General features: G+C 45.3%; 1 protein-coding gene across 1 annotated transcript in view; it reads right to left on the bottom strand.

Annotated features, from left to right (window-relative positions):
• MOSMO (modulator of smoothened) overlaps positions 1 to 1,720 on the bottom strand; it is a 41,705-nt gene extending 39,985 nt beyond the window's left edge. Inside the window, exon 1 of the mRNA XM_066576285.1 lies at positions 1,488 to 1,720. Within this exon, the coding sequence (XP_066432382.1) occupies positions 1,488 to 1,593 (106 nt within the window). The 5' untranslated portion in view covers positions 1,594 to 1,720. The remainder of the gene's footprint in view (positions 1 to 1,487) is intronic.
• Positions 1,721 to 15,320: the final 13,600 nt, after the last annotated feature.

Consider the following 15,320-nt stretch of genomic DNA (forward strand, 5'->3'; position numbering starts at 1 on the left):
CATCAGTCTTTATAGAAATAGCATTGATTTTAGAACTAGTTTGTAACATAGCAGAAAATTCACTTTACCTACCCCCCTTCCGTAATACCGTGCATAGCCCCGTGTCCTTACCAGGCAGATGTCCACCTCGTGTCCCCACACACATGAAACATCCTCAACAAAAGCCTGCGCCCCCCATACACCCAATGTCCACAACCAGAGCTCACACATCGTCTAGCCAACATTCTCAACCAGACCCTCTGTCCACCGTCCCCTCAATTAGAGCTCATGCATCGTCTGTCCACCGTCCCCTCAAACCAGACCCTCTGTCCACCGTCCCCTCAAACCAGACCCTCTGTCCACCGTCCCCTCAAACCAGACCTCACGCATCATCTGTGCAACGTCTTCAACAAGAGCTTGTGTCCACATGCCATCAACCAGCGCCTGTACCCACATATTCATCCCTCCAGCACCCTCAACAAAGTGTCTCCGACCCACCAATGTCCTCAATCCAAATAGCCATCCCCACATTGTCCTCAACCAAAGCTGGTATTCCCGTCCCCTTAGCATCTTCAACCAGCATCTCTGTCCAGCCAATGTCCTCAATTTACACCATGGCCTCCCCCTGAGGTGTCCTTAACCAGAGCCCATTGCCCCCCCCCCCCAACCACCGCCATGTACTCAACCAGAGCTCCTACCCACATTCACCCCCTCAACCAAAGGCAATGCACCTGTCCTGACAGCATTCTCATGCAGAGCGTCCTCAACCCATGCCCCCATTTTCCCCATGCCCTCCACCAGTCTGCGCCCTGTCCCCCCACATCTGTCCAACATACTCAACAGGTCTGTGGAATTGGTAAGACTAAATGTTTGACTCCTATTTTTGCAGACTCCGACACCCTCATAAAGTGGTGTAATTAGTAACAAGTGTGCCGTTATACATTAATACTTGGAGCATCGGTACATTCCTTCCAACTCCGCAGCCCAACATCCTCCACCAGAACCACTGGTATCCATCGCCCACATCTGACCCCACATTTGTGCCATAACTGACCAGAACCGTCCCCGAGCGCACCCCCCACCCTCCCCTACAGCCCAACCTCTGGTCTCTCCTAGTAAGTACCCTCAACATCAGACCTATCAGTGGACCCAGGGGGGGCACGGCCAGCCAGGACATCAGTGGTGCCAGGGTGGTGGGGGGCACAGCTGGCCAAGGCCATCACACGTACCAAATTAATCAGAGCCATAAAATTATCAGTTTAGCCATTTTTCCTGCTCTGCCCCTGTGATAGAAGGGATTTCCATTCTCTGCCTCTATGGCACAAGATCAGCTCGGTCCCCAATCCGATCCTCTCCGGAGCTCAGCACCATTCACCCCAATGCATCCATTACTGCGCCCCCCAAACGTCACTGCACCCCAACAGCCAGAGCATCACTGGCGGAGGCAGCAGCGCGGGCACCCCGCGCCCATCACGGCCTCACACACACGCATCGCGCCCGGCACTCACCCGCGGACTCCCCGGTGTTTATCCAGTCCGGGTTGGCGATGCTGGCGATGGCAAAGATATCCGCAGCCAGAAACAGACATCCTGAAATGATGGTCAGTTTATCCATATCTTTCCCCCCCGCCGCTGCTGGGCCTCCCGGTGCCCGCTCCCCTCTCAGACGGAGGGGGGCGATCCCTCCGAGTAAACCACCAACCCAGCGCTGGGACCGGGCCGGATACTGCCCCGGAACTCAAACCCCCTCTCCTGAGAGACCCCCGGAAGTAAACAGCTGAGTGTCCCTCCTCTGGAGACGGACTGCTCCGCCCTCACCTTGTTACTACGGAAGCTGGCTGAGGACACCTCTCCCTAGCAACAGCGACCACTGGATACAGGGCGATGCTGCTAGTAGTCCGAGCTCGCTGTGGAGGCGTTACCTATAGCAACCGACCAGACTGTCAGAGGTGGAACTTGTTTGGTTGCTATAGGCAACGGCTCTGATGCACAAGTAGTCACCAAAGTATCATTATTAACCCACTGAAAAGCGAAGCAAATCAATGTTAAAAGCCCTATTACACCCATCACAATAAAATATTGTTATACATGTATACCATGGAGTCTGTATATGAGCTGCATACACAAAACGGAAGAATACTGGGAATTAATACTAAGGATGCAACAATTTTGGGGGGGATTTTCAGTTCCACTTTTTCAAGAGCCATAACCTTTTTATTTTTCCGTCACACGGGCGGATTTGATTTGCGGAATTCACACAGGTCACCTGAGCGGAAGATACGCAAATACATGGCAATAGGAATACATGGGCGTCTGCCAATTGCATTAAAGCATGCAGATTTGTTTTGAGGACCTTTTGGTCAGGAAAACAAATTGCAGCATGTTCCATTTTGCTGCGGATTCCGCACGGACGGCTTCCATTGAATACCGCAGGAAAGCAGGAGCTAAATTTTAAAAATAAGTGCCGCGCATGCAGACGGGACGCAGAACACCCGCACAGGTAAATATGTGTCCTCAGCAGCGGGCAGGGTGGGATTCTGCTGCTTGCTCCCGCACACGGAATCCGACCCGCCCGTGGACATGAGGCCGAGGTGCTTGTTTTTTGCGTGGCGAGTAGAGATGAGCGAGTATACTCGCTAAAGGCAATTGCTCGAGCGAGCATTGCCTTTAGCGAGTATCTCCCCGCTTGAGACGGAAGGTTCAGGTGCCGTCACGGGGGAGCGGTGAGTAGCGGCAGTAAGCAGGAGGGAGCGGGGCGGAGAGAGGGAGAGAGAGATCTCCCCTCCGTTCCACCCCGCTCTCCCCCGCAGCTCCGTGCCTGCTGCCGGCACCCGAACCTTCAGTCTCGAGCGGGGGAGATACTCGCTAAAGGCAATGCTCGCTCAAGCAATTGCCTTTAGCGAGTATACTCGCTCATCGCTAGTGGCGAGCTATATTTTTATTGGTACCATTTTTGGGTGCATATAATGTATTGGAAAACTTTTATAATTTTTTTTTTTTTTTTTAGAGTAGTGAAAGAAAACATCAGTTCTGCCAATGTTTTAAATTTTTTATTTTTTTTTACAGCGTCAATCATACAGCAACAATGACACAATATATTTTTTCTGCGGGTCTGTACGATTACAACAACAATACCAAAAATATTTCAATTTTTTTAGGTTTTTCCACTTTTGCACAACAAAAACCCTTTTTTTAAAAATTATAATTATTTTTGCATTATTGCATTCAGAATTGCATAACCTTTTAATTTTTCCATGGCCAGATGTTTTTTGCATCATGAGCTGTAGTTTTTATTTGTACCATTTTGAATTACATACGGATTTTTTGATAGTTTTTATTGCACTTTTTGGGAGGCAAAATGAATAAAATAAGCATTCTGCCTCCGTTTTCTTTACGCTTTTCTGATGCACAAGATAATTAGTGTGCTCAAATTATAGTACAGGTCGTTACGGACACAATGATACCACACGTGTGGGGGTTTTCCTAAATTTTTTATTTTTTTTCATACAAATAGGGGGAAATGAGTTTTTTGTTGTTTTTTTTACACTTTCTTTAGTTTTTTTTTACAGTTTATGTCCCTCATGGGGACCTGAACCATAGCAGTTATGATAAGGCATTGCAGGACTCCCTCTGTGAGCCCTTTACATGCCGCGATCTACATAGATCGCAGCATGTAAGGGGTTAACAGCGGTGATCACTGTCCTTAGGCACCCCCGCTGTTGCAAAAGGAGGCCGGACGGCACGGGATCTCTTCCGATCTTGCGCTATCCAGATGACGTAAGGTTACGTCATGTTGCGTTAAGTACCCCGCTGCTATGACGTAACCTTACGTCATATGGCGTTTAGGGGTTAAAGGGAACCTGTCACCTCGAAACCGTACTATAAACTAAGTTATTATGGAGGCGACAAGAAGCCGGGGATATATATCTTATACTCACCAGTTCCCATGTTCTCGTGCTGTTTCCCCGGTGAAGTCTGTACACAGCACAAAAATTTGCCTTTTTTCGGATTGCCGTGCACACTCTCCCATAGAAGTCTATGGAAGGGTGTGTGCATGACAATCTGAATTACGTCAGATTTTCGTGTCACGTATGGAACGAGAGAGCAGGTGAGTATAAGGCCGCTTTCACATCTGCACTGGAATCTTGGAGGCTTAGTCGAAGATTCGGTACAAAATACCTGAAGAAATCGCCAGTCAGATACCATTATAGTCAATGAGGTCCATTCGGCGCTTTTCTGTTCTGTCCTAAAACAAAGAGGTTTGGCCGCAGAGAATCCCCTTTCCTGCTCCCCGAACGGAGCAGGAAGGCAGAACCCCGAGCGCAGACGTGAAACTACCCTTAAAAATACATCCCTCGGGCTATTCCATAGTTTATGGTACTATACGTACCATATCCCCTAAACCAAACCCCCCCGGTACTGCGCCTGATAACATGCTCCCTGTCCCACAGACTGCAATCCCTGCTAGCCGTAATCAACCAGCACCTGCAGTCATCCCGATTCCGCCACTATACAGCATGACCATTGTCTGTGTATAGCATCCCTCACTCTCCACCTCGCCATACCGTGCATATCTCCAGCCCCTTTACCTTCTGTATCACCCCATTACTTGTAGTATGTAAGCTCGTTGGAGCAGGACCCTCACCCCTACTGTTTCCACCAATTGATGTAACCGTTGTCTTGTGTTATTTCCCCTGTATTGTAAGCGCTGCGGAATATGTAGGCGCTATATAAATAAAGATTATTATTACTACTATGCAGAGATGACAGGTTACCTTTAGAGAGGACTTGTCACATCCTCTGCACAGCAGGAGGGCTGCATACCTTTCCAGCTGTATCTCCACTGATTCTTATCTTGGTGTTAGCCTTCCCTTTTCCCGTTCACCCACAATGGCTCCGGTAACCTACGGTGCCAGATATTAGGCTACTGTGAAGTAGGCGCTCTCTATTGCTCAGTGTCTATTAAGCATCACATCAGCTGTTGACACTGGACGGAGTAGACCACCCACTTGACTAGTATCTGACTCTGAAAGTAACCGGAGCCATTGTAGGCAAAAGGGGTGGGGGCTAAAACCAAAATAATGCCACCAGAGGAATCAGTCGAGATTCAGCTGTAATTGGACGCAGCTCCCCCTGCTGGTCAGAGGTCATGAGAGGTCAACATTAAAATCTATTGGAGCAATAATAAGTGTACAAAGCCTTTCTCATTTTATACATTAATGGGGTTGTCCAGTTGTAAACTATTGATGACCTTTCCTCAAGATAGGTCAATAGTAGAACAGTTGGGGTTTGCTGCCCGTATCCTCCACCAATCAGCTCTTCAGTGCCTTTGTGCATTAAAAGGGTTGTCTGGTTACAGAGTCTTATTTTAAAATTAGTGCTAAATGACTGAAATCAAAGGCTACTTACCTGTACTCATCGGCGACAATCCAGCGCTGTAGTCCTGTGATTCCTCTGTTCACAGCAGAAGCCAGGTGAATGCTGCCTGCCAAACAGAGGCTGCAGTGTCACTGCCCGTTCTCCTGTTATCAGCGCTCACATCCTGGGCGCCATGATGCCAGAGGTTCTGATGCTGTGGCCTCTGATTAGCAGGCAGTGATCACCTGACTTCAACAAAGATTGGAGGATTTGCAGACAGAGCCAGAAGCAGACAACTCTGTCTGTAGTTCAATAGCCCAGGTTGGTATTGCAATGGGAGCTGTGGCTAGAATATCAACCGTGGCCTGCTGAAATACAGAAAGAGTTGTCTGCTTCCGGCAGTGGACCCTGTGAACATAGGCGGGGATCCCGATCTGCTGATTATCCTAACCTAACCTGAGGATAGGTCATCAATACTAAATTCCCCCCAAAAACCTTAAAGATTTCTTCTGGATACACTGGTATACTCCACATACAGCACATAGGACCCCTGCGCTTTGGCAGGAGTAGGTCCAGTGGTGAGACACACCACCTACCAGGCATTCACGGCACATCCTGTTAGGGCTCTTTAACATGGGACAATCTGCTGGGCGCAGATGCCCGACAGGTCGTCCCAGTAATATCCTTTAACAAAGGAATGAGCATCGCTGACTGAATGGAGGGGGAGCGGGCCAGGGATTCTTCCATTCAGAGTCAACAGACCGAACTGTTGTTCACTTTTCTGCATGCCGAAACTGAATGATGAACGAGAAGCAAATAAATTCTCGTTCATCATTCAGTTGGTGGCAAGCATTTATACTAAATGATAAGCACTCAGATTCCCACTGGTTGCAATGGATCCATTAGGAATGGATGTCTTGACACAGACAAGATATGAACAGAGTCATGTCAGATTGACAAGTTAAGAAGGACTTTGTCAGATGATTTATGCCTACCAAACATTTTTATAACCCAATCCAATCAGTTGACTTACCATGGATATTAGCCTTAGGCCGAATGCCCACGGATGGATAATCCATGCGGAATTCACGGTCAGACAACCGCCGCGAATTCCGCAGCAATGTCCGCCCATAGACATGCCATCTTAACCCTTTACAATCCAATGTGTATCCTGGTTTTCCTAGGGGGCTTACTCTTTTTCTGCTCTTATATAACGGCTTTATCTGCTGGCTAAAGCCAGTACTGCATGAGGTGACACGTTGGATAGGCTCAGACAGCAGAGAGGCTAGCAATATACAGTAAGAGAACCCCGACAGACGTCTTCCAACATCTGAGCTGTACAGCCTTAAATCATAATGTCTTTAGACGTCAGACAGTGGATTGGAAAGGGTTAACAATTCTCCCCTGCCCACGAGCAGAAATCAACTGCAATTTTCCGGTTGCAGGGGAGAGTTGCGGCGTGTTTTATTCTGTGCGGAAAATCGCACGGACGGCTTCCATTCCAGTCAATGGAAACCGCCTGCCCAGCGATATTTCTGCAGTGAGCACGCGAGAATCCGCGTCACAGCCCAGCGCCGGTTTGCCAGGCGAGACACTTGCGGCAGATCCGGACAGGTGAGTATAGGGTCTTTTGGGGGGCGCCGGGTCTAATTTCGTTGCGATATTTTACAGGCGGAATCTGACCCGATTGTGGGCATGAGGCCCTAGTGGCCATTCAAAGTGCTTTTAGTGCAGAGAAAATAGACTTTAGTTTTGTACGCAAATTAGCTCACTAGTCTTCTGTGATTGTTTCCAACAAGTCCCCTGGCTTTCATCACTAAACCCTCCTCAACACTTTGGACTTGGTGTTGATTGACAGCTCCAGGGTTGTGATGTATACAATGACACATGCTATGTTATGCTATGTGATGTATACAATGACACAGCATGTTGATTAGTATCAATGAGATGGCATTGGGGAGGGTTCAGTGATGAGATCCAGAGCACTTGTTGGGCCTGGGAATGCAGCAGGCCAATTGCAAGCTAATTTACATACAAGGTTAAAGTAAATTTTCTCTGCTAATATTTATCCCATTACCATCTAGGGACAATCTATGTATCCCCAGGTTCTGGACAGGGGAACGTCCTCGTTAGGGCAATCGTCCTGCTTTCAGGCGGGGCTTTCCTGTATTAATGTGATAGGGTATGATTTCCCCTTTTCTCTCTTTTTGGGTTATGTTATAAATCGTTTTGTCCTCTATTATTTCTTGTGTGTATATCCGTCCAGTTGGATAACTATTACGCTTGATCTGGACGAGTTGTTTTGGCGTCCGGTTCAGATGTAACACCTACCAAACGCTGAGAGGTTTAGTAAACGTAAACCGTGTATAATATTTGTTCCACACTCCATATATGCACTCAAAGGTGCACTTGGAAGATTTATCACAGTCTCAACAAATCCAAGACGAAGTCCACAGCACTATTATTTCAGCACAATATTTAGTTTTATTCAACACATTCAATTTCCAGGCTGAGAAATATATGCAGATTATTTGTCAGCAGGATACGGCTGGTTAGTAAACACAGATGTTTCAGTCTAATCTGCCCTTTTCAAAGGCTTATCTATTCAGTTTATGTCATATTGAGGAATTAGCATGGAAATGTAACGTGTTGAAAAAAACTGAATATTGCATTGAAATACCAGCGTTGTGGATTTCGGTTTTTTTTGGTAAACATAAGCCATATGACAGACTCCCTTTAAATGCATGAAAGGGTCACTAGCTTGGCTTGTCTATGCTCGAAATGCACTATAATGTACCTCTCTTATGGGTTTCTTATAGGTAGTTTGACACCACTTAGACCAGGTTTACGCTTTTTTGTTTATCTACTACTTTCCTCTATATGCTATTGCCCAAACAACTCAGTCAGCTTTTGCCATGTAAACATTGACTTTTCCCACAGGACTTTGCCTCACAGTTTACGGTCCTTGTTCCTATCGGGCTGCATATTATTATATGGTAGGACGCACACTGTTCCATTTACTTGCTAATCATGTTTTGAAAACATGTAAAACAATCTCTGGAATCAGAAATTTCATCCTGCATGTGGGCATTGGAGCAGAGCGTTCGTCTGAGATTTCTTGTGATTAGGCTATGATGATGGCAGAAAATGACCTGTTATTTACCCTTTAAAAGGGGTATGGAATGCATTATAATTTGACACTCAATTATCCTTGCTGTTAATTGGATAGTTTTGTACTGCGGATCTCAAATTCTGCTGTTAATATATTATTGTTGTGCCTTGGGTGCTATAAGAAGAGACTATAAGAGCCCCTATAAGGAGATACCCCAACATGTTGGAAAATCTATTGGTGCAATACAGTAAGAGTCTGAGCTCTTGCCCCATAAGTGCCAAGAATTGTCATTTATTAAAGGGTAAATATTTTTTAATTAAACTACAGACACGTCACAGTGCTGAGAGACTAAAAATTTCTAAAATAAAGGGTCAGAAGCGCTCAGCTGAGGGTTTTACGCCTTGGGTTGTGATCAGAGATCGGTTGGAGGCCTAAGCAAAACTTTTGACATATCACTGTGACATTTTAGAAGTTTTATAAAAGTTTAGCTGCCCTTTAAAAATTTGATACAAAGTTCCTATGATTACCATTCTTTTCTTTGAAACTTAGGCTCTGTACACAATTGCATTAAGAGGTTCATTCTTGGTTTTCTGATAGCTTTTATGGTATTTTCAACAGGAAGAATAGCAGATACCCCATTAAAGTCAATGTGGTTAGTAAGGATAGCCATGTTGCTGGTAAACAGAACATTACTTAATGGATCCTGTGTACTTTTGATATGAAAGAGGATCTGCCAAGAGCAAACTTCTGTTCATATGCCGCATTAGGGCATATAAATGTCATAAGGCAGAGTTCCTTGCTCGAGACCCCCAAGCGCTGTGGAATAAGTTGGCGCTATACAAATAAAGATTATTATATGATGCCTTCTGCCACCCTGGTATTCCAGAATGGCCGTCCTGCAATACTGCTTTTCAGCTGCTGCAGGGGAAAAGCGCAACTGGCCACTATCCCCATACTAGACAGTAGCTGTACTTAAATGCCAGCAAAGCCACAGGGAGATCGAAGCTGGACCATGGATGTGCGTGATGAAAGGCCTCAAACAACACGCCATGTGGAAAACAATGGGGAAAACTCCCCGATCCTCTGCCGCGGCTGACAGCTGTGGTGGAGGATCACTACATCCCCGAATTGATGTGAGACGGTTTTGCAATAAAAACACCTTGTATCTGTGGGGAATTTACATGATGGCAACCATAAATCACGGCCCGATATCGAGCTCGTCCATGTGCAGTTAGCCTTTTAGTGATATAATTAAAATCATAGGATAAGAGTAGGTGCTGGAACTAAATGAGAAATTATAAGTACAATTTGTGTCGTTTCTGGTTATTTTGGAAGAAAAGCATTTCATTATAAAACATTCATATATTTCCCATATGCTTCCAGTCACACATCAAAGCAACCATGTCTATACATTCCCATCTACTGAGTGAGGCTCTATTACTTTATAACTTTTTTATCTACCTCATCCTTAAGGCTGCATTCAGACAAATGTATATCGGCTCGGTTTTCACGCCGAGCCGATATACATTGTCCTCGTGTGCAGGGGGGGGGGGGGGGGGGGGAGGATGGAAGAGCCAAGAGCAGGAACTGAGAAGTTCCGAGAATTAGCCCCGCCCCTCCGCAAATAGTGCAGAGGGGCGGAGAGGAGGCAGAGAGGGGGCGGGAACTCAGTTCCTGCCCCTGGCTCTTCCATCCTCCCCCCCCCCTGCACACGAGGACAACGTATATCGGCTCGGCGTGACAACTGAGTCGATATACGTTCGTGGGAATGCACCCTTAAGGCCCATTTAGACACAACGATTATTTGAGCGATAATCGTTGTGTCCATTTACTGCGCAAGGTGATCGCTCAAACGTTGAGCAATCACCTTGCACTCCGAGCGGAGGATGCAGAAGACAAGCGGGGCTGCTTGTCTTCTGCATCCAGCTGTTCCCCGCTTGGAGCGCCGAGCTCTCCAAGCGGCGTATGAAGAACACAGCTAGATCGCTCTGTTCTTCAAACCCAGCCTGTGTTTAGTGAGCGGGGTACAGCTGCAACAATAGTATCAGCTGTATCCTAATGTGAGTTCCTGATAAGGCTCATCACTGTCTCTCAGCAAGCTGAAAGACAACCATGAGCGACAGCTTAACGAAAACTGCACAATGGCAGTGCAGTAACACAAAAGATGGCTTTTGAGCGATAATCATTGTGTCTGAATGGGCCTTTACAGAAAATCCAGGAATCATATTGATTAGGTCTGAAATCTACAGATTTTAAACAATCCTTGTCATTATTCAGAAAGCTCAGAATAGAACTGATCCAACATGGGGCAATGAAGCCGCTCACATGATACTCTGGATAGACCACCAATATGAGATCAGTGGCTGATTTACTCAATGAGGGCCACGGCTCCTCTACTGACGTCTTTCACAACAAAACTTACCTGATATTGATAGGAAGGTTCAAACTCCATTGCCATACTGCCATCATCTACTTGTGATGGCATACACCAAGATAATAAGCTAAGAGGCATTACTTTTGGAACAACCCTCACACATTACTTCTTTCACTATGCATCAATACTTTTACCCTTTCTTGCTAGCTAAACCTTAGTCTAAATAGCGTTCTAAGACTTTCATCTTAATAGTGTAAGAATTTATAACATTTCTCCTAATGATTAGTGTCATCCTACATCATCACTACAATTACAGCCTAACAACTATAGTATTCATCCAACTACAATAGATTAACTTGTTATATCTCACTTACAGGCTTCTCACCTAGAGGAAAGTAAGGTTATTGATGTCTGGGCACCTAGATGTCCTAAGAACTCACACACCATTATCCAAGAGAAGGTGAATAAAGACTGTTATGAGAATAAATCATATCCCTCTGACTTCACTGTATTGCTCCAAATTGGTTATGAAAAGTGCATGCAGGGTCACACAAACTGACACAATGCTAGTCAATCATCGGTACGCTACTGGTTTATTAACATCATCATGGTACACATATACCCTAAATGACACAGCAATAGAAATACATGCGCCTCAAAGTCATAACAACTCATGATTGACTTAGTTTGTAAGGTGTGTGTTACTACTAAACACATGATTTCTTATAAATGAAACCAGAATAGACTTAATAATATCCCTGCCCAGACCAAGGAATCCAAAGGAGAGGGTCCCAGGGCTTTCAGACAACTTTTCTCCTAGAAAAGAGGTGTGGGACTATGTGCAAGCATACTCATATGTGAGAAACATAAAAAAAAATATATAATACATTTATTATTACTATAACAAAACTCTCGCAGTGGAGCGATTCTGCCCTTCAGTTTACTGATTACACTGACCGTACAGATGGCGTGGGCTAGGTAACTAATGACTATATAAAGATATAATGCTCTTAAAGAATTTATGCTTGAGATAGGCTTTGTTTTAAAGCCGAAACGCGTCGCATGTGGATAAATAAATCGTTGCATCTACCCTGCTGCCACGTCTGTGATACTATTGCCGCCTGGGATTCAGGGGTGCTGAGGACAAGGCACCCTTGTGAAGTAAGTGCTTGCCCTTATTCCTCTCTTCTCTACACACACACCGGAGTGCTGGTAATTTTTACCATTTAGTACTATCAGTTCACTGATTGATAGGGACTTGTTACTATGATATGTCCGAAGTTCTGATGTGGCTTCAATGTGGTTTGACGTAGTGATAGGTTTTCTTAAAGCCATAAGTCAGTGTTTCCAGTTACTGCTGCCTTTCAGTAACCCCTCTGGATAGTGCTTAATCACTACACATATAAATCTCCTCCCATATGTACCAAAAATCCTTTTCACTTTCAACTCAATGATCCCTAAAACTGGCGGCTGCTGTTTCATCATAGTCACTGAGCAAAGAATGCGAACGATGAAGCCGTCATTAGGCGGCATGTTGTGCCATCTGCTTTCATACACACTGATTCTTGGGTTAAAAAAAAAAAAGAGGATTTTAGGTGTTGCTGAAATTCTAGTGCTTGGAATATATTCCCCTTCTTTGCAGAACCAAATTGTGTATTTTCACCTTTTTTTCCACAAAATATGCCATTATATAACATGCAGTCATTCTGATGTATGAAAGTACATTCAGTAATATGATTTTAGGCTGGTCTCATACTAGCGAATTGTCATTACGCATCGTGCACACAATACACAATGCCAATAGCCCATTGATTTATATTGGGCCACTCACACATCCGATTTTTCTTGTGTGGTTATTACGCAAATAAAAATTGCGGCATGCACTTATTTAATGTGTATTACGTGTGCATACATGCTAAAATAGTGTATGGGGATTGGTGGCATGCAGCAAATACACGTCATTGCATACTTGCTAAGTGCTAGTGTGCGGCATGCCGGCACACAGATTCATGTGAGCCCAGCCATAGGCTGGATTCACATGGGCAAGCTTGATATTGCGTTTGCCATCATACGTTTTTCACACAGATGCAAGGTGTTTTTCATTCAAAAATGCCTTGCATCACTTCTGTGAAATTGTGATACTCAGGTGTGTTTCATATGAATCAGAGGATCACAAGTGATTCCCATTGATTTCAATGGGAAACATCGCATTGCACTCGCATGAAATGAAAACAAAGGGCGAGGCATTCTGAAGGAACGCCAAAAGATAGGACATTGCTCATGTGAAGAAGTCCATTAAGTGTGAATGATCAGTGAAAATCAATGTACTTTCATTGACTCCATTCCCCATTGCCCTTAGTGTAACAAAAACAGTAATTTTGTAATCCAACACTATTAGAAAGATCAAGACAAACTCAGAATGAATGTGCTGCCACCTACTGGACTAATCGAACACACACAAATGACCAGACTAGGAAATAAGAGGAGGGGAGGCACTTGTTATTTGTATAGTGCCAAGTTATTCTGCAGTGTGTTCAGGTAATTTGTTTATTACCCCCCCCTCCTGCAAGCTGGGTGCTCATTTTACCGACCTCAGGGGGATGGAGGGCTGAATCAACAGTGAGCCGGCTACCTGAGCCATGCGGGGATTAAACCCGCAACCTTCAGGTCGTGAGTGAGAACATAGGACTGCATTCTGTTGCCTTAACACTCTGCACCAAACGGGGCCCTCAAAGAAGTTCTCTATTGTATATTTTCTGTTGGCGATTTATGGGCACTTCTGAAGGGTTTCAGGGAACTTTACCAAGTATTGCGCCTCCATTCTGAGGTCTAAGAGCTCTGCCACTTCAAAAGATGTGTTGGGTATGTTCGCACGGCTACAAATGTATCAAATCTAAATCAGGCCATGGCAAAACTCCAAGGCTGAACCTCGGAGGTCTGCCGTGGATTTGAATGTAGATTTAGCATCTGTCAATGGGGCTTCTACCTGATGCAGTTTCCACACCAAAAATTGACATGTCAACTTGGTTTTGCACAAAATTAGTGCCAGATGAACTTAACATTATTTCCAGAATATCCACTAGAATGACAAAATGGAGTTAATTTGAGCGTGAAAATTATGCGCAATTCAACAGCAAAATTCAGTGTGAACAAGGCCTTAAAGGGGTTGTCCCGCGCCGAAACGGGTTATTTTTTTTTTCAACCCCCCCCCCCGTTCGGCGCGAGACAACCCCGATGCAGGGACGTTAAAAAAAAAACCCGCTCAGCGCTTACCTTAATCCCCGCGCTCCGGTGACTTCTATACTTACTGGTGGAAATGGCCGCCGGGATCCTCTTCCTCCGTGGACCGCAGCTCTTCTGTGCGGTCCATTGCCGATTCCAGCCTCCTGATTGGCTGGAATCGGCACGTGATGGGGCGGAGCTACACAGAGACGGCATTCTGCACGAGCGGCCCCATTGAAGACAGGAGAAGACCCGGACTGCGCAAGCGCGGCTAATTTGGCCATCGGAGGCCGAAAATTAGTCGGCACCATGGAGACGAGGACGCTAGCAACGGAGCAGGTAAGTATAAAACTTTTGATAACTTCTGTATGGCTCATAATTAATGCACAATGTACATTACAAAGTGCATTAATATGGCCATACAGAAGTGTATAGGCCCACTTGCTGCCGCGGGACAACCCCTTTAAGGGCCATTTAGACAACGATTATCGCTCAAAAGCCGTCTTGTAACTGGACTTACATCATGCAGTTTTCGTTATGCCGTCGCTTATCGTTGTCTTTCAGCGTGCGACAGCATGTTCACAAGTAGATTCACTGCAGGGAACCTAGAAGAAAATCCACACAAATAGTGCTGATTTGGATGCCTTTTTTGCCATGGATTTCAGCCCCTCATTTGAAGGAGTCCAACCTATTGCATAAATTGACATACCATGAATTTAAAATATGCATTACAGGAGAATCCGCAGCATTGCTGAACCTTGTGAACAATATGTTCTGCTCAGAAGTCTTTTAGAGCTTTGCGACAATGGTTTTCAATGCTCAATTCAAATTGTGACTTTAGGGCGGCTTCATACGAAATTTTAAGGGAAATTGCAGCCAGATGTTAGGAAGTCAATAAGTTATTAAACATAATGTGGGTGTGTGCTTCAGGTAAGTGATTAAGGGCAACATGTAAGCCGACACACGCTCTCTGTTCCTTCATGTCTGGCTGGATTGTTTAAGAAAAACTGAAAGCTTTTTACCTACATTCTTCACATTCAGCCAGCCACTGCTCTCTTACCTCAGCATAGATGTCAGCAGTCACACATTCTGCACTGCGGGGCCGGAGCTGCAGGTGGGGCGAGAATTCCTTTAACCCCTTAATGACATGGCCTATTTTGGCGTTGAGGACCAAGCGATTTTTTGGTATTTTTCCATCTCCATTTTTCAAAAGCCATAACTTTTTTATTTTTCCGTGGACGCGGCCGTGTAAGGGCTTGTTTTTTGCGTGGCGATC

Source organism: Eleutherodactylus coqui, chromosome 8, assembly GCF_035609145.1.
Source record: "Eleutherodactylus coqui strain aEleCoq1 chromosome 8, aEleCoq1.hap1, whole genome shotgun sequence".
Taxonomy (NCBI): domain Eukaryota; kingdom Metazoa; phylum Chordata; class Amphibia; order Anura; family Eleutherodactylidae; genus Eleutherodactylus; species Eleutherodactylus coqui.